Source organism: Corylus avellana, chromosome ca4 (genome assembly GCF_901000735.1).
Source record: "Corylus avellana chromosome ca4, CavTom2PMs-1.0".
Classification (NCBI taxonomy): Eukaryota; Viridiplantae; Streptophyta; class Magnoliopsida; order Fagales; family Betulaceae; genus Corylus; species Corylus avellana.
Window position 1 is genome coordinate 33,879,714 of NC_081544.1, and position 20,538 is coordinate 33,900,251.

The 20,538-nt window shown below is 35.5% G+C and overlaps 2 protein-coding genes across 6 annotated transcripts; both read right to left on the reverse strand.

Moving 5' to 3' along the window:
* Positions 1-1,875: 1,875 nt before the first annotated feature.
* Positions 1,876-5,659, reverse strand: LOC132180115 (ADP-ribosylation factor 2). 3 transcript variants are annotated; one of them, XM_059592972.1, is made up of 7 exons: positions 5,533-5,650; positions 4,685-4,854; positions 4,173-4,243; positions 3,845-3,964; positions 2,761-2,879; positions 2,577-2,658; positions 1,876-2,092 (listed from the first exon to the last, which is right to left on the reverse strand). In XM_059592972.1, exons 2-7 carry the CDS (start codon positions 4,830-4,832, stop codon positions 2,087-2,089), a joined length of 546 nt encoding a protein of 181 aa, XP_059448955.1. In that variant the 5' UTR covers positions 4,833-4,854; positions 5,533-5,650; the 3' UTR covers positions 1,876-2,086. The 3 variants fall into 3 exon arrangements, with proteins under 3 accessions (XP_059448955.1, XP_059448954.1, XP_059448953.1); XM_059592971.1 differs by having other exon boundaries at positions 2,055-2,658; positions 4,685-4,844; positions 5,533-5,659; XM_059592970.1 differs by having other exon boundaries at positions 2,055-2,658; positions 5,533-5,656.
* Positions 5,660-7,037: 1,378 nt separating this feature from the next.
* LOC132177669 (phosphatidylinositol 3-kinase, root isoform) lies at positions 7,038-20,215 on the reverse strand. Of its 3 annotated transcripts, none has more exons than XM_059590094.1 (18): positions 19,823-20,215; positions 19,061-19,157; positions 18,476-18,572; positions 17,862-18,020; positions 17,539-17,748; positions 16,841-17,019; positions 15,559-15,706; positions 13,641-13,736; positions 13,189-13,324; positions 12,951-13,072; positions 12,286-12,480; positions 10,581-10,751; positions 10,338-10,475; positions 9,119-9,273; positions 8,559-8,702; positions 8,262-8,409; positions 7,985-8,168; positions 7,038-7,163 (listed from the first exon to the last, which is right to left on the reverse strand). In XM_059590094.1, exons 1-17 carry the CDS (start codon positions 19,932-19,934, stop codon positions 8,031-8,033), a joined length of 2,445 nt encoding a protein of 814 aa, XP_059446077.1. In that variant the 5' UTR covers positions 19,935-20,215; the 3' UTR covers positions 7,038-7,163; positions 7,985-8,030. The 3 variants fall into 3 exon arrangements, with proteins under 3 accessions (XP_059446077.1, XP_059446078.1, XP_059446079.1); XM_059590095.1 differs by lacking the exon at positions 7,038-7,163 and adding an exon at positions 7,264-7,751; XM_059590096.1 differs by lacking the exon at positions 7,038-7,163 and adding an exon at positions 7,264-7,781.
* Positions 20,216-20,538: the final 323 nt, after the last annotated feature.

Genomic DNA, 20,538 nt, shown 5'->3' on the forward strand with positions numbered 1-20,538 from the left:
AAGTGTTCAAATTAACTGTAGTCTGTCAATTAGGTGTTTAAATTAACTATAATCCACTCTATTAATTGTAGGAGATTTCAGTCCTAATTAGCCAATCAATTTAGTAATAAAAATTCTCTTATATTTATTATCTTCCCCTAAAATCACCATGTGTACCAAAAACCCTTCTTTACTAGAGATAAGAGATTTTTGTGGCAGTCTAAAGACCAAAAATTTAAAAAATTAAAAAAATTGGAGCCTTGGGGTTGGAGGCGCAGCAAGTAGCAACCTCCTTATATTTCAGGTGTGGTCGGCGTTGATTGGAAAAGAAGGATGAGAACAAATTACATAATGAAAATATGTGCACGAAACCCAAAAGCTAGGCTGAACCTCTCATCCCAGATTCCCAGTGAGACTGATCCCAACGTTTTTGTCGTGCAGGACATACACATATCTTTTGTGTTGGTTATTACTTATTACCCAAAACCAAAACAAAGATTTTTCACAAAGCAAACTTAGCCGAAGCCCCCACATATGAGAATATTTGGATCAGCTCGTTTTACAAAGATCATCATTGATTAGCCACGATCATATACCCAATTAATGTTCTCTGAATGGGGTGGGCCTTTCTCGTTATCCCATTCACCTAAGCCAAGCCTAACTCTATTCCTAAACTAAATGCCTTCAACCGATTTTCAAAAGTAAATTTTCATGGATTTCCGTATAAGTAAATATAAATCATACCCCCACAAACATATTCAAAATCATGAAGCTGGCAAAAACTAGAAATTTTTTTACCTAGATTATCAATGGATGCTGGGCTTAAAAGTAGGGGTTGGTACTCTGATTACAAAACGATCACAAAAAGTTAGAAGCAACAGTCCCTAATAGATTTTATGAGAAAATAAATAAATTGACACTTTAAGGGGCCAGCGCCTCCTAACACAATTTTAAATTGGACTGAAAGATAATAATTACCCATTCAAAGGTAATTGCATCACTATCAATTTGAAATTGCTTGTCAGCTGCTATCCTCCTATGACTAGAACTCTTCCATTTTGCGCAAATAATCGTCCTTAATACCTTTGGTAACTTGGCACCATCCCTCCAAGTATGGATCGCTTACATATTATATTATTTAAAAGGGGGAAAATATTATTTAAATTTCAAGACCCATTGCTGCATTATTCTCCCTATTTCAAATCTTCCATAACTACTTGATCTCGGGCATCACTTAAAAAGAGTGGTATCCAAGCAAATTTGGTAAATCACGCACAGGAATGAACTAAAGCCATTGGCAGCGATTTCAGCTTCCAAACAAGCCCTATTCAGGGGTAGGGAAGAGAGATGAATTGCTTCCCAAGGGGACAAAAAAGGACAGAAGGAGATCACTAATAAGAATAACTAAAGAAAATTACTTATTTAGTCATGTGATTTGCAGTTGTACCAATTTGATTCGTAGAGTAACACCTATCATTAGTTATTTGATAGAAACCGATGGATTTACGTCACTACCAATCACCGAAACACATTATATAGCTGATGACTCAAATCTATTATAAGGTTACAGTCTATCACAATATTTTGTTTTTTTTTGTTTTTTGTTTTTAAAAAGGCCCGGCATCTCTACACAAGTGGGCTGCCCCTCATCTGTCGAGGAGCAGCCTCCCCTCACGCCTCACCTCACCTTCTTCAAGCCCATCTCCAGAGGAGTTGCCTGGTATTGGTCTCTTAGTACGTAGAATGCTTGAATATTCCAAGAAAAATATACTCAAAAGAGTAAAGAATTTTTGTGCATTAACAAACAATAAACAACATAATAAGTATAAAAATCAATCAAGAACTTTGCAATGAAATTAGTTCCGATTACAGCTAGGAGAATTGAATACAACCCCAGACAAAAAAGCTCAAGTATATATATCCAACATACCAATTTTCTGTTACAAATTATAGGCCATAAAAGTTCCTAATTAAAAGATCATTTCCCGGAGAAAAAAGGCATAGCCACAATCAAATTGTCTTCAAAAGAACGGAAAAGAAAAAAAACTAGATAATATTCACCCCTGCATCCAGAATTTCCCGTGCACAAAACGACTCCCCAGGAGCTTCACGCCTGCAATTGAAGAAAACAAGATTAAAAATGGAATGAATAACAAGGCAAAAGTACACATACATAACCTCCCAAATTACCACCCTATTGTCAATCTTCCCCTACACTACCAAAGAAAGTCAATATAACCCCTAAACCAACAAAAATGACCCAATTTTTTTTTTCATTAAGACAAAAAATATCCGTATAATTTTTTTTTTAAACAAAAATTAAAGATAATAATTACCCATTCAAAGATAAAAACAAAGGGGATTGGGAGCAATAAGATGGAAAAAGAAGCATCCGTGCTCTAAAATCCAATGTAGTACATTTGACCATCAACAAAAGTGTACCACCCGTATACAATTTAATGTTGTTAACTCCTAACCAATTTTTTTTTTTTTGATAAGTAATAACTCCCAACCAAATTACAGTGCGATGTTTGCTTAGAGCACATATATTTGACCTACTATATCTTGTAGAGGGGATATTAGGTCTCAATATTTACCTTGTTTGCAATGTTGTTAGAGAGCCAATCCAGCCCCTCATAAAGCCCCTCTCCTGAGGTTGCACAGGTGCTCTGGATGTACCTGAAAAACCAGGGAACGTATTAGAACCAATTAGGACAAATATGATGGAGACAAAAGATATTATTATGAATTACAGGATTGAACCATGATAAGAAAGTTTACCAGTGGCGTTGGCGGAGAGAGTGGAGGCCAAGCTTATCAGTAATCTCAGCAGCATTCATTGCATTAGGAAGATCTTGTTTGTTAGCAAATACAAGCAACACTGCATCACGCAATTCGTCCTGAAACCAAATAGAAATAGACATTAGTAGTTTGATCCATCATATACAGAAAGTGAAGCTGAAAATGGAAAAATGGCTTCTGAAGACTCCAATGTCGATGCCAAAGAAAACTTCACTCAAACAAGGGACAGATATCTTTGACAACAAAATTCATCCCTCCAAGAAATTTTTTCTCAGCAATAGTACATAAGTTTGGCAAAGTCATTAATCTGGAACCTGCTTTATAGCCAATACTGCATGATAGACTCTTAACATCAATCAGGTATACATCATTTGAGCATTCTAATTAACATGTTCTGGGCATATACAATTTATGCCAAGTAGAAAGGATCATTAATGTTGCACCTGCTTTTATAGCAAATACCACCAGATAAAAAAGTTTTTTTTAAAAATGCTTTCTCTATCAATTATTTTTTGGCAGAAAAATCACTGTAGATCAAAAGCAAACTGATAAATGCAGCAACTTCTCAAAATTTATACACGTTCACAGTATTTCATTAATTCCACACGTTACTTTAATTGTATGAGAGATAATACACATATATATTTCCTTACCGTACATCTAAAAAGACCACAAGAAATTAAAAAGTTCATATCAGAGAACATTTACTCCGAATGAATGCTACTTGAGAGTCAAAGCACAATTCTTCCAAATGAAACAAATAACATGTCATAAGCATAAAAGCTTCCACAAGTTATAACTTCACATATACTATAGGAATTTAGGCTGCACAATTAATAAAACCATGATGGATCACACATAATGAAATGGCAAAGAATGAAAAAAGAATCAAATTCAAAAGAGATTCCATAATGACTAACAAGCTTATGATATCCTTATCATGTCATTTAATTTATTATGAAAATATCCACTCCAAATTCCCTCCAATTAAAATCCAAATCATAATAAGATTTTTTTTTTTGATAAGTAATTCATAATAAGATTTAACTCCTATCTAACATACCTCGTTCAGCATCCTATGCAATTCATCCCTAGCCTCAACAACACGGTCTCTGTCATTGCTGTCCACAACAAATATAAGACCCTGGGTGTTCTGAAAGTAGTGCCTCCACAAGGGACGGATCTGTAAAAGACAAAATCTTCACTGTTTATCCATTATAAGGGAACTTCATAAGGAAAAAAAAAAAGAAAAAGAAAAGTGATTTCATCCAAAAATATCAAATTTCAGGCCTTTGAAAAAAGTGAGGAACCACAGTCCAACATAATTTATAGTCAGAAAATTCAATCAATTAACAAAATATCAGAATCAAAGAAGGATCATTGCTTCTTACCTTGTCCTGACCCCCAACATCCCAGACAGTAAAGCTGATGTTCTTATATTCCACAGTCTCTACATTGAACCCTGCAAATGAAGTATATTTGCTAGATAACAATAATTCATCATAAAAATTTACCAAGACAATACCATAAATGTTGTCAACTACATGGAAGCATGAAAATCTAAAACATGAAGATAATTAGATGAGGATCACCAAATAGAATGATTGGTTTAGCACATTCTCTCTTCAACCAAACCATAAAATTTAATCATCATTGATAAAAAATATAAGTACTCTAAAAAAATTGATTAAAGTTCGATCTTTAATACCATTTAAGCATATATTATGGTTGTTACCAATCTAAAGAAGACTAATAAATAATGACGCTTTTGATATTCAAGGAAAAACCATGCATCTACACTGTATCACAACAATAATCACATGTTGATTACATGTAATTATGTTATACAGTACATACAACTCACAAAAAATGAAATACTGAAAGTGATCATTCAGGAACTTACCAATGGTAGGAATGGTTGTGACGATCTCACCAAGCTTGAGCTTGTAGAGGATGGTAGTCTTACCAGCAGCATCAAGACCAACCATCAGAATTCGCATTTCTTTCTTGGCGAAAAGCCGGCTGAAAAGTTTCGTGAATGTCAGCCCCATATCTCTTTCTGGCTGTTGATCCCTACACATTTACACGCCAATTAACAAATATCCATATTAAAATTCATCATTAATACATGCATAGAGCAACATAAATTATATTATTCATCACGATTCAGTTTCAATATTTCATCAGAAAATGTACTCAATACGTATTAGCTGGTAAAAATTTCCTGATGCAAATCTTAACCCATAAATCCCAAAATAAGCCTAGAAAGCTACTCGAAAGAGAATCTCGTAGCCACACATATATGGAGCATCTATTCTTGACAGATCGAACAGATCCGTCGGTAAAAGTAAAAGCATCACCACAGAAACACCGAAATTCTATGAAAATGGACCTCAGCAAGCACGATAAGGAAATTTCGATTCCTTTACCATGAATTCCTAGGAAAATAATACGCTTTCACCACTAAACACAACAGATCCAAATGAATTCCGCAACAGGATCTTCAGATCAGAAGAGAGACATGACGAAACAACCGAATTCCAAAACATAAACAACAAAATGCATCACAAAACCCCCAAATTCATACGAATCCGCGGAATTCGAATGAAACTCACAATTCTCAAATTACAGAAGAGATCATACCAAAGGGCTAAAAAAATCTAGGAAAAGAAATGCATATCGTTTTAATGATCAAGCTTCTACGATTATCAAAGTACAAAAAGCGATTAAGATTCGAGGCTTCGGATTTACCTTCGGAGAGCTTCGCAGAGGGATCTAAATACGCTGAGGAAAAGAGAGAGCGAGAGAGAAAGGAGAAGCTTCAAACCAACGCTAAATATATTATATGAGGGTGAGGATCGTAAACTAGAGGGGATATATAAATTGGAAACCACGGGGTGGCTCCAGACTGCTTTCTGCGATACAAGATTTAAAAAATGACGAGAATACCCTCCTGGATCGTGCGTGGATATTACGAGTGTGTGTTACGTTGCCTGTCCAATCGGTGATAGCCACGCCATTAAAGCGAATGATGAGGAGAGGTACCAGAGCAACCGGACCGTCCCTTGCCATTCCTAAGTGACGAGAATGCCCTTGCATTTTTATTGGAACATCAGGGAAAATAGAACATGAGCTGCACGACGAATTTGGTAGTGGCCAAGTCAAAGACCGAAAGAGTCATTTGACTCCGAAAATACTGATACAAGAAGTAACTTTTGGTTCAAATTCAAACTCAGGTTTTTAAAAAAGCACAAATTTAAATCAGAAAGAGAGAGAGCCAACGTAAATCACCTCTCTAAAAAAGGTCTTTAGAACATAGTAACGGTACATATTAAACATTCTATAAATATTTCACAAAATTGATATTGAAACATCTAGTAGTTATTGAATATATATTCTCAAGGGGTAGCTCAATCGGCTGTGAACCATGCCTCATGAAGCGAAGGTCACTAATTCGAATTCCCTCTTTCCCTTCCCTTCTGTGGACATGTCAAAAAAAAAAAAAAGAAGTTATATATATATATTTTAACAATCGTTGATCTAATGATTATTAAACCTAAAACGTTTACTTTGCGAGATATTTGTATGATATATAGCATTAAATTAATGTTTAAAATCATACTTTTATCCAGCTATGCTCATGCAGAACCGTCAATCAACCCCGGTTATAAAAAAAAAAATTCAAAAGTTGGTGCTATATCAACAAAATATAATAAAAATTTAATATATAACATTACTCTTATAGTTATTACAATCATGAGTAATATTTTTTTTTTTATTGAATGGTTTATTTCATCTATTTAGTATGTGGAGGTTTCCAATTGTATCAATTCTCAACGTTAAAGATTATGATCACTCCAAACTAACCGGCCCCAAGAAAAATATCGACATATAATAGCCGGCATGGCTCAAATCAAACGTTACACGCGTTTTATAAAATTTTTGGAAGCAAGGAGAGAAAGATAAACAAAAACCCTAATATGCAATCAAGTTAAATTCAACAAGTGTAAAGCACTAAAATTCCCACCTCTATCCTTCATTGCATGCTAACTCTTGTTTGGAAAACCATTTGCAAATTTATTAACTATCGGGCTTTTTAGTAAACACCAGTTTCTCTTTTTCCTGTCATTTGGCCATATTGGCCAGGAAAGCTAAAATGCCATCCATAAATCCCTGGGTATGATCGCGGCAAGAACAAGAAGAAAAGGAAACATGTCTCTCTCTCTATATATATATATATAAAATGGATTCAACCAAAATCAGAAAAGAAATTTATATATAACATTACGAAGTTTATACACAATTCAATAAGGTTATATCTATAATACACAATTTTTTTTGCTCTCGCCCTTTGGTATGACAGGTAGTTCGCGGCTGCCAATCTGAAATTTTAAAAAAGAAGTAATCTCAGAAGTTCAATTTATATACCAAAAATATCAGACCCAGCACCCTCTCCCCCTTCCCCTCTGGCAGGATACCAGAAGACAAAAATAAGCCATTGTAATTATATAACTTTAAAGTGAAGATAACAAAGCAAAGGTTTCTCTTAACCTCTCTTCATGATTCGAGTGGTAAGACGGCATAAAAATGATCAAAAGACATGGGACCAAAGACACGGTCAAGATTTGGTAAAAGAGTCAAAATTGGGGAGAATTTGGAAAAACCTAAATATGTACATGCTGTAGACTAGTTGAGGACACAGGTCAGGAGAATATAACCATCCAAATTAGTTGGTTGTTATATAGATATAATGCATGGAAAAGATTTGAATTTGGACTTATTCCAACCAACATGACAACTATGGTTCATCCAAAGAAGGCATCCAAGATATTGCTTCAAAATCACTGAACAGAGGAATCACAGAAGCGATTTCCCATAATGCTCCATATAGATGTTGAAGATGATTGCTGTATATTTTCTATCCTTTATGTTTGTCTTTTCAGGGTCTAAACAGAGTATCAGCTGCAAAGCTGTCAAATCCAACCAGTCAATTTCAAACCCTAACAAAAGAATAAAAAAAAAAAAAAAAAGGTGTCAAATGATTTGGTTACAAGTGAAACTCAGCTGAAGCTTGTGTTTTCAGCGAAACATACAAATCAACTCCTAGTCAGAAACTATGCCAGAAAATGGGTTCATTTCCAGTTAACCTGTTTTGAAGAATATGCAAAAAGTGCAAACTGAAACAGAAGATGCTAGAAATCACCTGGCTATTTGCTATGGTGTTTATGAAACCCAATTTCTGTCCGGAATCAGCGCCAGTACTGAGCCCACCTATGAATAGTCTCAACCATTTGAGGAAACAGTGCACTAACACTCTCATTGATAAGATCCTGGAAAAAATGTATGGAAGCTTCATCATCCAAGTCTAAGCGGAACTTCTCCTGAAGCTGTATGGCATCAACAGAATCCTGGTTAAAACAAGAAACACATACAAATATGTACCAGACTGAAAATCACAACAAAAACATAAAGAAACTCACCTTTAAAATGCCTTTTTCAGGATCAGAAGCTATGTCAGGAATGTTGGAACCCGCCATTAGATGAAACAGATTTAAAATAAGGTTACTTGATTTACGGAGGATGTTGTATGCCTCACAACAATAGGATTTGAACCTTGTATAATATTGACTGCAGGAGGAAAAAGTAATCAACAATTTGCTTTCTTGTATACTGATTATACAGCACCATTCCATGGGCTTCTGATGTCACAAATCAAGTGGAACTTCGTCCAGCTAAGACGACATAAACAAGGGCACCAAAGAGTTAAAACTATTTACCTTTCTTGACCACCCATAGCCACGACCATTTCTTTGCAAAGCTTCATTGGCGGTGGAAAAGGCTTTGGGTCTCGCCCGAGAATGAAACCAAAATCAACATGGAAAAGACGCCCATCTTCTGAGAGGAGAAGGTTGTCTAGGTGCCTATGGACCAAAGAAACTAATGTCTTAACAAAGGCACTTCAAATTGGCATATTCAAAACTGGCCCAAAAGTGGAAAAGTCAACATGTTTTCCTGGTGAACTATCCATGGCATTCCCCAAAACAGAACCAAATGTTGCAACATAAAACATGTCCAAGTACCTTATATATTTTACAAGTAATATTAACTGCATCAGGTCTAGCAATAAAACTAGAGAACTTGAATGGAAAAAGAGTTTTATGTTTCGAATGGATGAAGCATTTTTCACTACTTTTATCCTTTTTCTTTTTTATAAAAGAATAGGAAGAGAAGGTGGGAGGTATATAGGGAAAAAATTAAAACACGTAAATTTAAAGCTAATTCAAGTACCAAGATGCATATTTAGATAGTTGAGATGAACACAACAATCAATAGTCACCTGTCTCCAATACCCAGTATATAAGTGATAACCGAGTAGCCAGCACAGCTTTTTATGAATGTTTCAAGGCAGGTGGCTGTAATGCCAAATGGACCATGCTCATCCGGATGAAACTTCTGGAGATAGCTTATAATGCTACGCTGCTCTAAGATAATCTGGGTACAGAAGGAACGCATATGACAAACCCATTGCAAAAAGTTTGCATTATAAAAAGAGGATAACATAGGACCAAATATAACAAATCTTAGATAAATAACATAAGATGTGCATTGCAGAAAATTTGACACCAGTACAACTAAAAAGGACCAATGCAAATGTATTTGCTAATCAACAAAAGGTAGGGTTTGCGATTGAATTTCCAATGTCACAATACATTTACTTTATGCAGTCTTCAGATTCCACTTACTTTCCTCTGAGCTTTCCAAAAATACCCATCAGAAAATACATAGAAAGTAATGATAACAGGTACAATGATTGACAATTCGTAAAACATATGCACATGCTTGGATCACAACCAAGCCAAAAAAATCAATGGCCTAGCCCACTAAAAGCACAGCCACTTCCTTAATCTTTAACCAAGTAGTGGGACCAGTATCTTCATGACCACCTAGGCACCAGAACTTCCGCTTGTGACAAGTCCAAATTTTTTACGTCAAAATCATCCAAATGACACTCAACACTAGTAACTTTTTGGTAAGTTTGGGGTTGCATTCAAGATTCCTCCACAGAAATAGATATCCAGACACATTTTTCTGTGGTGGCAGCTCATGAGTCTGTTTGTTAGACAAAAGCATATATAGAGATATTTATTTTCATATAATTTGATTTTGATGTAAATGCAACTTTCTTTCAACCTTTGACTTGTCTTCATAAGGATTGTTGGATCAATCATAAATTGCTTTATATATGTCAGTATGTATATAATTATGTAATCTAATAGTCTTTTATTCAAGAGGCGAAGGATATTGGGGCTGATCATCATGCTTCAGCCTCAACCATTTAAATCTAGTGGTCCAAATGCCCTGGATCTTTCCTCTGATTAATGACATGGTTACAAAATATGCGGAGGTTTGCAAGACTAGCAGATATAATAGAGACTACTGACTTAAGAATGGCATCAATTTTCTGTTGATGTCAGCAATTTATACAAAGTAAATGGTAATTGTACACAGTGTCAGCACTTCTTGCAAAACTGAAGCATCTCCAAAGGATATAATACCTGTGCTAAAGAACGGGATGGTATGAATTCCAACATGCCTTCATCTTGCCCAGTTGCTAGCACCTTATATGGAGTTAGGTGCAGATCAAGATTTTCCAATTTAAGCAATCGATCCATGAGTGATACCATTTGAACAACCTACAGGAACCAGATATCCATATAACCTAAGTCAGTTTGTCTTTGTGTGTGTGTGTGTGAGAGAGAGAGAGAGAGAGAGAGAGAGAGAGAATATTTAATAGCTACCAATTGGTCTTGCCGAATATCATCTCCCTTTTTAAATATGATTTTGCAACTTCCGCCATTTTCTGATCGGAAAGTTAGGCGCAAGGGATGCAATGCACTTTTGAATATTGATGACTCAGATGGGACGATCCCGGTGATGAGAACATTTGGAGCCAGTGGTGATCGTATTGGCTACAAAAGTGACAGACCAACACATTTACTATAACAGCCTAACAAAGTTGAGCAGCTGTCAAGAATTAACAGGATACAATAGAAAGATGTTGATTAAGACCAATGTTGTCAAAGGCAAAAGGCAACCTCAAGGTACCAAGGCCTTCTATGGCTCAAAGCGTGAGGTGCCAAAAAAGACGCTTACCTGAGTGAAAGTAAGGCACCAAGTTCTAAAATGAGAGAGTATACATATTGTGAACTCAAATTATATGTATTTACCACATTGAAATATTATAATAAAGTTTGTTCCTAATGGATAGAAGCTGGTCTATCAAGTAATTTGCTTCTTCTTTTTTTTCAATTGCACCTTTCACCTACCCAGGGTTTATTTGCAGTAGAGGTTTGTAGGGTTTAGGATAGCTAGGGCTAGGATTTTGATGGGAAAAAACTAAAAAAATTTGGGAATATAAAGGTTTCTACCATACATGAAATGAAGTGAAAAACTTTTTTGTTTTTGTTTTTTTTTTTTAATGATGAGGAACCCTTCCAAGACAGGGCCACTTTGTGTACCTACCCATGTTAGGTAAACTTCGGACCTGTGTAAAGCGCCCCCTCCACACAAATCGGGTAATACTCCGACTTCGTCGAAGGAATTGTTTTCCCCCAAAAGGATTCGAACCTTAGATTTGATAGAATGCCACCAAGACCTAAGTCCTTACCACTTGAAACGAAGTAAAAAACTTATGGTTTGAGTGGCTGATCCTGGCTGTGAACAGTAAACCCGGGAATAGCGATTGGCTTTTGTTGTCATTTGTGAGCTTTTAAGGGATGGGTGGTTGGTTTAAGGTTTTAAAGCTTAGGGTTTTAGGGAAAACGAGGTCTAAATTCAGATCTAGTTTTGGCTGGAATTTGATGGAAAATTTCTAAAAAAATCAAAAGAAAATAGAAAGGAGAGAAGATAGATAAGCCTAAGCATCACACCTAGGGTTCCCCAGCATCACAACTTAGATAGTGTTGCCATACACAATCCTCAAGACTAATATTTACCGAAAATTCTCATAGACTTGTTCTCCCCTAAATCAAAAATGTTACATCCATATTTATTGAAAACTAAAGCTAATCCTAACAAGATTTGGACTCTATGTGCTCCAACTACTAATCCCAGATAAATAACAAATAAGACCCACGGATAAAACCTAATAATGTATAAAACTCAACAAGAACCACGGTCCATAAGTACAGCCCATACTTAAAAATTCCAATTACATTACCACTAAATCCTAGAATTAAATAAATAAATAAATAACTTAAATACAACCATTTCCTTACTGCCCCCATCACTTAAAAAATTGGAAATTTTAAAAAGGGGCTAGAACTTTATGCAGGGTGCTTGCCTAAGTGCTAAAGGCAAGTGCCTCACTGAAGGTCCCTTGCCTCAAGGCTTCAGAGGCACCTTGGCTTGCCTCGCTCGCCTTTGACAACATTAGCTAAGCCCTCAATAGATTAAGAGATGAGTTAGAACAACATGCAAAGGATCTTAAAATCAAAGAAATACCTCTTCAAAATAGGTAAGTTCACTAAGAAGACCAGAAAGCAGCTGTCTAAGCTTTTCAATCTTCTTCTGAGTATTACCACGAACATTTTTTACATCTCTCATAATTGAACACAATTGGGCAGTTAATTCTGTTTGACGCACCAGACTTTGCCACAATTTAAATCCATCTTCATCTCCACTTACACCTCCTGCCAACTGTTATAACGTGGATGTAATTATATGAATGCAGAGGTAAGTACCCAATTAAGCAATTTCAACACCACGAAGACATTCATTTCATACCATCAAGCTTAATGTGACGGAAATATATTAAGATAATACAATTTTCATTGCTCAGTTGCATTTAATAGAGAATAATGTTCAATGTTACAATAATCATATATGACAATGAACACTCTCATTAAATGAATATCTTCAACTTCTATCTTTCTGTATTCCTATATGCTAGAAGAAGCAGATGTAATTAAAGGAAGATATTTCATGTTTTAAATATTGTAAGTTGTTCAGGGCCGAATGCACAAAGGAGGATTTACAAGCAGTTTGTCATCTAGCCGCAGATACAGATATAAAAAAATACCTTGAAAACAAAAATAATAAATGATATGATATTTATCCTGATCAAAATAGACATTGCACTAAGGTAATGAAAGTTTATGATCTCAAACCTTCATCATATTCTCTTCCAGAATCTCGTAGGTACAATAGAAACGCTTGGCGTACGTTGGATCATAAAGTTCCACAGCAACATACCAGCGAAGAAAGCTAGCAAACTCAATATTGCGCAATGCTGTCAAAGTTCATGGGGACTCTCAGATGCCACCAACAACTTAACTGCTATATGTAGCACTTGAAAATGTATTCACACACACACACAAAGTATACATGTACAATCACAATGCATACCACGTTCCACAAGGAAATGAGAAAGGCGAGATTTATCAGAGCGCTCAAACCGAAGAGCCTGAACCAGTTGAAGCAAATAACACAGAAGCTCTTCATCATCAGCTCTTTCAAGAACACTAACAGCATATGCACGCACCTGTGAAGAGAGATTACAATTAAGGATTATTTTTTAAAAATAAAACGACTTAAATATTACCTACAAATGTCAATAATGGAATATTACATCTAATTCTTCTTTTCTTAAAAGGTAAGATTTCTATGAGACCATTGGTAAAATGGGTGACGAGGTAACATCAATCAGAACTAACCCCTTTAAAATATCAGTTGAAGCAGCCAAAGGAAATCACTAACATGTATGTGCATGAAGCCATTGACGCACACAGAGATGTATGATTTCTTTGAGAGTCACTGAGAAAATTATTAAACAAAGGCCTTATCTTTCATAGCCCTACCTCTTCACTTTCAAAAACAGGAGACAGAAGCTCCAGCGCATCGCAGACATCAATCATTTGCCACCTACCCATCAACTCTAATGCCTGTTTTGCTTCCTGCAGATACATCAGCAGAAGAATCTTTTAAATCTATCTAAATCTTTTAGTACTTTGTACTTATTTTTAGTTTAATTTTGATATGCGTAGCAGCTATTTTACACAGCTTGTACTATGTTCTGTTTGGTTAGAACAAAATTGGCTCATCCGGGGGGAAAAAGAAAAAGAAAAAAACTCATCCAACTTGCTCCTTTAAGATAAAATGTAGCATGAACTAGGGAAAGAGCAATTATAAGGTAATAAATAGCATACCACAACAGAAATCTAGCCTGGTACATAATTTATACTAAAATTTGTTAATGAGATATATATATAAAATCTACGCATAAGTTTCTATTATGCTAAAAACAAATAAATGACTGATAATTGAATGAAAAATGCAACGCCCATAATTAAAAAGCAGATTTTCTCAATGAAAAATAACAGCAACACATGTAGACAACATCAAAAGTTCAGTACCTGAGACCTGGAATTCTATCCTATCTTTATTAGCCATATACAGGCAATGGGTAGGGGGAGCTTCCCCCTACTGTGTAGCCTTTTGACCAAAGAAAAAAGCAAATGAAACAAACAACATAACCATAAATGAAACTACTGGAAAACATGAAAACACGGGAAGGCAAAAGGTTAACCCCACTCCGGAGAACTCCATAATGAGCACTGGAGAACTCTAAACCTAGCACACCATGTTCCAAGTCCCATTTTGTGTCCATAGCACAAGACCTATGCAATCCCCAAGGTAATACCTTCAAAAACGGGACACCTTGCTTATAAAAAAAAATGGGGGACACCTATAAATCAAGGCATGTAGGAGCATAAGCTCTAGCACAAATTCCTTGCATCAATTGCACATAGGCAGTGATAGTCTAAAATCCACTTGAAACTAAGGTGAGATAATAAAAATGTTTTTCTTCATGAAAAAAGTCAGAATGAGTCCCTGCTTGGGTGGTTCAACTTTCCTGTACTGTTGATTTTTAACTAATGTGTAAAGGAAGAAAGTCCATGTTAGGAAATTCAACTGAAAATGAGTATTTCCATCAGTGTTTCTATTTACAGTCGCATTCAGAGGTTTTATGTGTTTAGATATTTGAGGATGCAATATTTCTAGTAATAAGTTGTCCACAGAATAGAAATGTACATAATTCCTGCTTATGAGGTCTTTCAGTATTTAGTTTTCACATCTTCTCCCAAAGAACAAAGTGCCACTCCGATTATGGCTTCTAAACCAGAAGGGTTTCACACAAAAATGTAGCTAAAAGCTCTAAGATATTCCAACTGACTTGCCCAAGGGGTAGGCTAGCATCAATCCTATTTGCTTTAGCAGTTCACCTTTCCTGGTAAAGGTTTGCAGGTGCATGGTGAATTCAAGAGATGATGATGATAATGACAATGGTTTCAAATTATTGCAACTTCAAAAACACTGCATTTGGGATTTTTCTTTCTACACAGAACTTTTTTTATTTATATAACCTTTGGTTTTGCCATAAATTTATGTTTCTAAAACTTAGATGTAACTAAAAGGTCTCACTGTGTTAACAAGAAGGTATCACATTCAAAACAAAGATCTATGGCTTCCAATGCAGCATCATCACCATTCAGCCCCCCACCACCCAATCCCTACTTTATACCCCTCGTGAGTGGGGGGACAAGGCTGAAATACTCGCAAGGGTCAATTATACAATATAGGATAAACACGAGGAAAAGATGGAACAGAAAAAAGGGAAAATAATAAGTAAAAGAAAGGTGTGATACTCCAGTAATATGGTTCAAAAGCGGATGCTTAGGAGGAAGAAGACTGAATAGAAGAGAAAAGAGGGCGTACCTGAATATCACTCCATTCAACACATCGGAGAAACTTTGTGAGAGCCCTTTTCTCAGTCATCAATGAGAAACGGAATTTCCAAAGTAGTTGCCTCTCATCTCCATTCAAAGTCCTTGTCGGTGGGTATTTTAATATTCTTTGTATTGACCTTTCAACAAAAGGAGTATGGAAAATGATATAACTCCAACCTCTTTAGACCCAATAAACAATAAAATGATATGGCAGAGATTTTGAAAGTAAAATATATCAACAGCCCAAATGATGTTATTAGGAGAGAGAGAGAGAGAGAGAGAGAGAAATCCAAATGTAGCTCCAGCAAGATACAAGATCATTCAGATTTCACCAAATATAATGTGCTTTAAACACAAAACTACAGCAAAATACAAAATCATTAATTTTGCAGAAACATCCATTCACATAGCATGTATTACATTTTAAATCTATTTCTTTTTCCTTTTTAATTCAATGCCTCAAGCAAAAATACCTTCTACTTTTTGCAATTAAGTTTACCTTTACATAAACACTGAATGCATTCCAAGCAGGCATGACTCTTGGTTGCTTTCACTTGGAGAGGTATTTGTTCAGGAGTATATTACTCCACATATTAATCTAAAGTCAGAACCAGGCCAGAGAATTTGGAGCTCTAAGGACCAATTGCAGACTCTGAACCTAAATTTCAAACAAGAATAATAATTCCAGACCTTTTCTCAATATTAAAAATGTCAGGCGCATCACAAATCGAAAACCTGTACATAGCTAACTAACATGCTCAAAATATGAAATTATTCAGAATGTGTTTAAAAAAAGACAAATATAATCTCAAAACTATGATAACTTCATGAAAGTACTTAAACATACAGAAAATTCTCTATTTAAACTTTTCTGTATGTTTAAGTACATCAATCCACCTTAAAGACGAAACCCGCAAACAAACAGCTTTTAATATAATCCTCTCAAATTTTTAAGAATTGATGAAGATATTCACAATTATGATTACCTAAGGTTTCCTACAATAGAAACATTATTGCAAACGAATTTCTGCTACATAGCAATCATGATTCACTTTGGACTTCGGAGCTATTAGATTCAATGACAAATAAAATATATTGTTATTGCAGCAGCCAAACTGTGTTCCATCATGGTGTGAGTGAGACGCTCAACATAAAATGACCATGGAGGATATTGAGAAAAGGGAAACAAAAACAAATACTTATCAAAAAAAATTTCAGATTAATCCAAGAATAGATTTAACTGAATCTTAATGTAAGAATTTCAAGCTTACTTTCTCTCATTATTGCTTGGTTTGAGATCCCTGTCAATAATACCACGGGTTAAACTCCTTGCAAGCTTTAATTGCTTGTGCTCAGAGGGATTTATCTTTCCAACTTCTGGGTCCCAGACAGTAACAAATTCATTTGTTGAAGTTATAGGAGACGGTAATAAGAAGTTTGCTCCTGATTCCTACATTTCCAACAAAAAAATAATAATTTACTCCTAACCAAAAACAAAATCCAAATGAAAGTTGCTATCATGTATAAATTTTGGATCAAATAAATCCAATAAGCGTTATTTCAACAAAGTACCACAAGTAAAAACTAGTATTCATTTCAAGATATGATAACATTCAAGATCGAATTCACAAGTGCCTAAATGTTTATAATACCTACTTAAGTGCTTGCGGAATTAAAGACAAGCATAATTAGGTAAATGACCAAGACCCTCTCAAGCTTGTTTGCTTTAGAATCATCATCTCTTCAATTGCCATAGTAATGCTAACACAATAATATAAAAGATGAAGAAAAAAAATTAAAAGTAAAACCAACTCAGAGTGATCCTATTAGAAAAACATAGAACTACCTGATACATGTAAAAATATAAAATATACAAAAACTGCAAAGATATTCAATGCAGTTTGCCATGTCAAAACTAATTGAACCAATGAGATGCTAAATAAATTTATAAACTGCAGACTGGCAGTACCTGGAAAACAACTCGATGTTCAAAGCTACAGAAATCAACAACCACATACAAATGAGAACTTCCATTTTTAGAGCTTTCACGTTCCTTGATTTTGTCCATAGCTTTAAATGTGAGGCGGTCCAGCCAATCGACACGTTGAATCTGTCCCCTCTCATACTTATTCGCAAGCTTTTCCAAGCGCTCCAACTCCCCACACTCATGCTGCGGCACCTATAGGACGATAAACCAAGTATAGAGAAAAGGATCTATCATTCAATAAAACTGCCAAGGCAAAGAGCTTAAAAGATCATATATTTTAATTGCTAATAAAATGGTAGGAAAACCTTTCCAGGAGTAGTTGTAGGAAATGACCCATCTGCTTCTTTTCCTGGCCAAAGCCTAAGCTTTTGCTTCCCTGTTTTGAGTTGCTTTTTGCCATTAAAGAGAAGAATTGTTGCTCCACCAATCAACCCCTCGTCTTTCCCACATGAAACATCCCAAACCTATTTTTTTCCAGTAAGAATGAGGATAAAAGCTCAGCCTCAAGGAACTTGATAAAAAAATAAAGACACTTATTGATTATGAAAAAACACAATAAACCAGATATATAACTGCCTACGCTATGACGGAAATGTAGAACAACAAAAGTCCGAGCACTGTGTAGAACCACAGAAGATAGTAGACAAAAAAAAACAAAAAAAGTGCCATATATCAACAAAAAATATCAACCTTTACCACCAATAAAAGACATTTCTTCACCCTAGTAATTGCTAAACAATGGAACAAAATATTCCAGGTAAAGGCTGAACCCAACAACTAAATTGAACAATGTCTGGGCCTGAATTCTTTAGGATGGCTAAATGAGACTGAAAGGAGCATGTTGATAGGCAAGTTCCTAGACTTTATACAACGACAGCTTGGAAGTACCAATTACATAAGTAGATGATTTCCCACTTACTGTCAAAGCAAGTTGCGAGTGAACAGTTAAGTCTCGATATTTAGTACTCAATGTTATGAATTCATTCCAACAATATGGTGGTCCGGTAGATTCCAACCTGGCACAAAAAATACATTTCAACTGATATAAGACAGCAATAGCACTAATATAAAAAAGCCACAATAAAAGTCAATCGATAGAATACAGCAATATCATGATTCAAATGTGAAAAGAAAAATAAGCAAAGAATTATCAAAATACAAGAAATCCTTCAAGAGAAAAGTTTTTAAGGCCCGTGAGATCTTGCATCCTACCTATTTCGAACTGCCTAAATAATATAGGAAATCAGAAGTTGCGAAATCAACAGTCCAGTAAACAGAAGTTCTGAAATACAGACAATGCGGCGAAACTCACTTTGACGGGCGAAAGGCGAAGAGAGAAGAAAGATATTTTAAAACATTTGACATGAGCATTCATGTGTGTGTTTGTGTGCATGGCTGTGTGTGTCTGCTGTCCACATCCGGCCAGCTGATTCAGGTCATACAACAAAATTGAAAAGCTCTTTATTCCTGAAAATAGAGCGCATAAAAAGAATTCAAGTAAGACCTTGTTCTCGTAGGAAGGCCAAATGGAGTGCCATCAATGTACAATGCGCACTCAACATATAGCTCTGCTTTTCTCTCCTCTGTTGTGGAATCGATTTCTGCAGTAAAATTGAATAGGACGCAGTTTAACTTAAAGGTTTAATGAGCATACAAAATTTACCGCATGGCTCACGTATCACTGATTTATAGCATTTTCCACAGATTTATCTAGTAAAACTACAGATGATAAGAAGTCAGTATCACTTATTCGGGGAAAAAATTTAGAACAATTATGTTGACAACTCAAATGAAAAGCTAAAAGTAACATTGCCAAAAAGTTGCACAGAAATTTGTAAAGTGATATCAATGATTACACAGTATAAACACCAGGCTTATTGATTTTGCCATGTATCCCAGTTAGAGATTCTCATTCCATAAACTTCCTGAATAAATTTTTTGGCCTACCCAGTTTTCCATTTCTTCGTTCCAGCACCATCGGGCTTACCAGACTTGCACAACTTTAAGTTCAAATAAAGCACATAGAAAACAAAATTTAATTAATTGGAAGCGCATAATTCAAAGCACATAGAAGGATAACGTCTCCATTAGCCCCAATCGTTGTTTTAGACAATCCTACGCATTCCAACATTAAAAACAGGAAATAAATAAAAATAAAAAAATCGAAGAACAGCAGTACACAATCCTGGAAGCTTTAATGAATTTTCTGGGTAATCAAACAGAAAGTTCGAGATGGAATTATAGAAGAAGAAGAAGAATAAGTTACCTGAATTGGGGGACTTGTTAGGTGGCAAATTGCCCTCCAACCTCTCGATGCGAAAGGTCACTGGGAGATTGATGTCGCAGGACAAGAAGAACCGGAACTCGTTCCCGCTCATATTTTCCAATTCTTCTTCTTACGATAGTGTTCAGAAGCTGTGAGTTCTGAAAATCATAGTTAGGGTTTGCGTGGAACTCTGTATCGAGGAACTAGTCGTTCCTATAATCAAATAGAGTAATTGGGTACCGTGTTTGATCTAAATTCCAAACGACACGCATTAATCGCACATTCCTTTCGCGTCAAATTCAAATTTGAGTCGAAGGAACAGTCGATTACAGAGATTTTGAATTATGTAACATTTGTCGTGAGAATTAAGCGACAAGTGGTCAAGAGGACCGATTCGTTTATCCTTCGCCTATTTGTCGCCTCAACATCATAATATCGTCTCTACAAAAGTTTTTGGAACAATCCGGTTCTTTTTTCAAGCTTTCGAGGCAACATTTTTCTTGTCGAATTAGACTAACTTGCTCAATGCATGGGAATTGGTTTTTGTATAGGGTTAATTTTTTATTTTTTATTTTTAAAGTGCATATCTTTTGCCTTGTTATCAATAGACATTTTGTTTTGCAAATGTATATTTGTGGTCGTCTTATAAACGTTCCATTTAATAATTTAAGGGTGTCACACGTCAAATCATTTCACAATTTAATAAATGTCTCCCA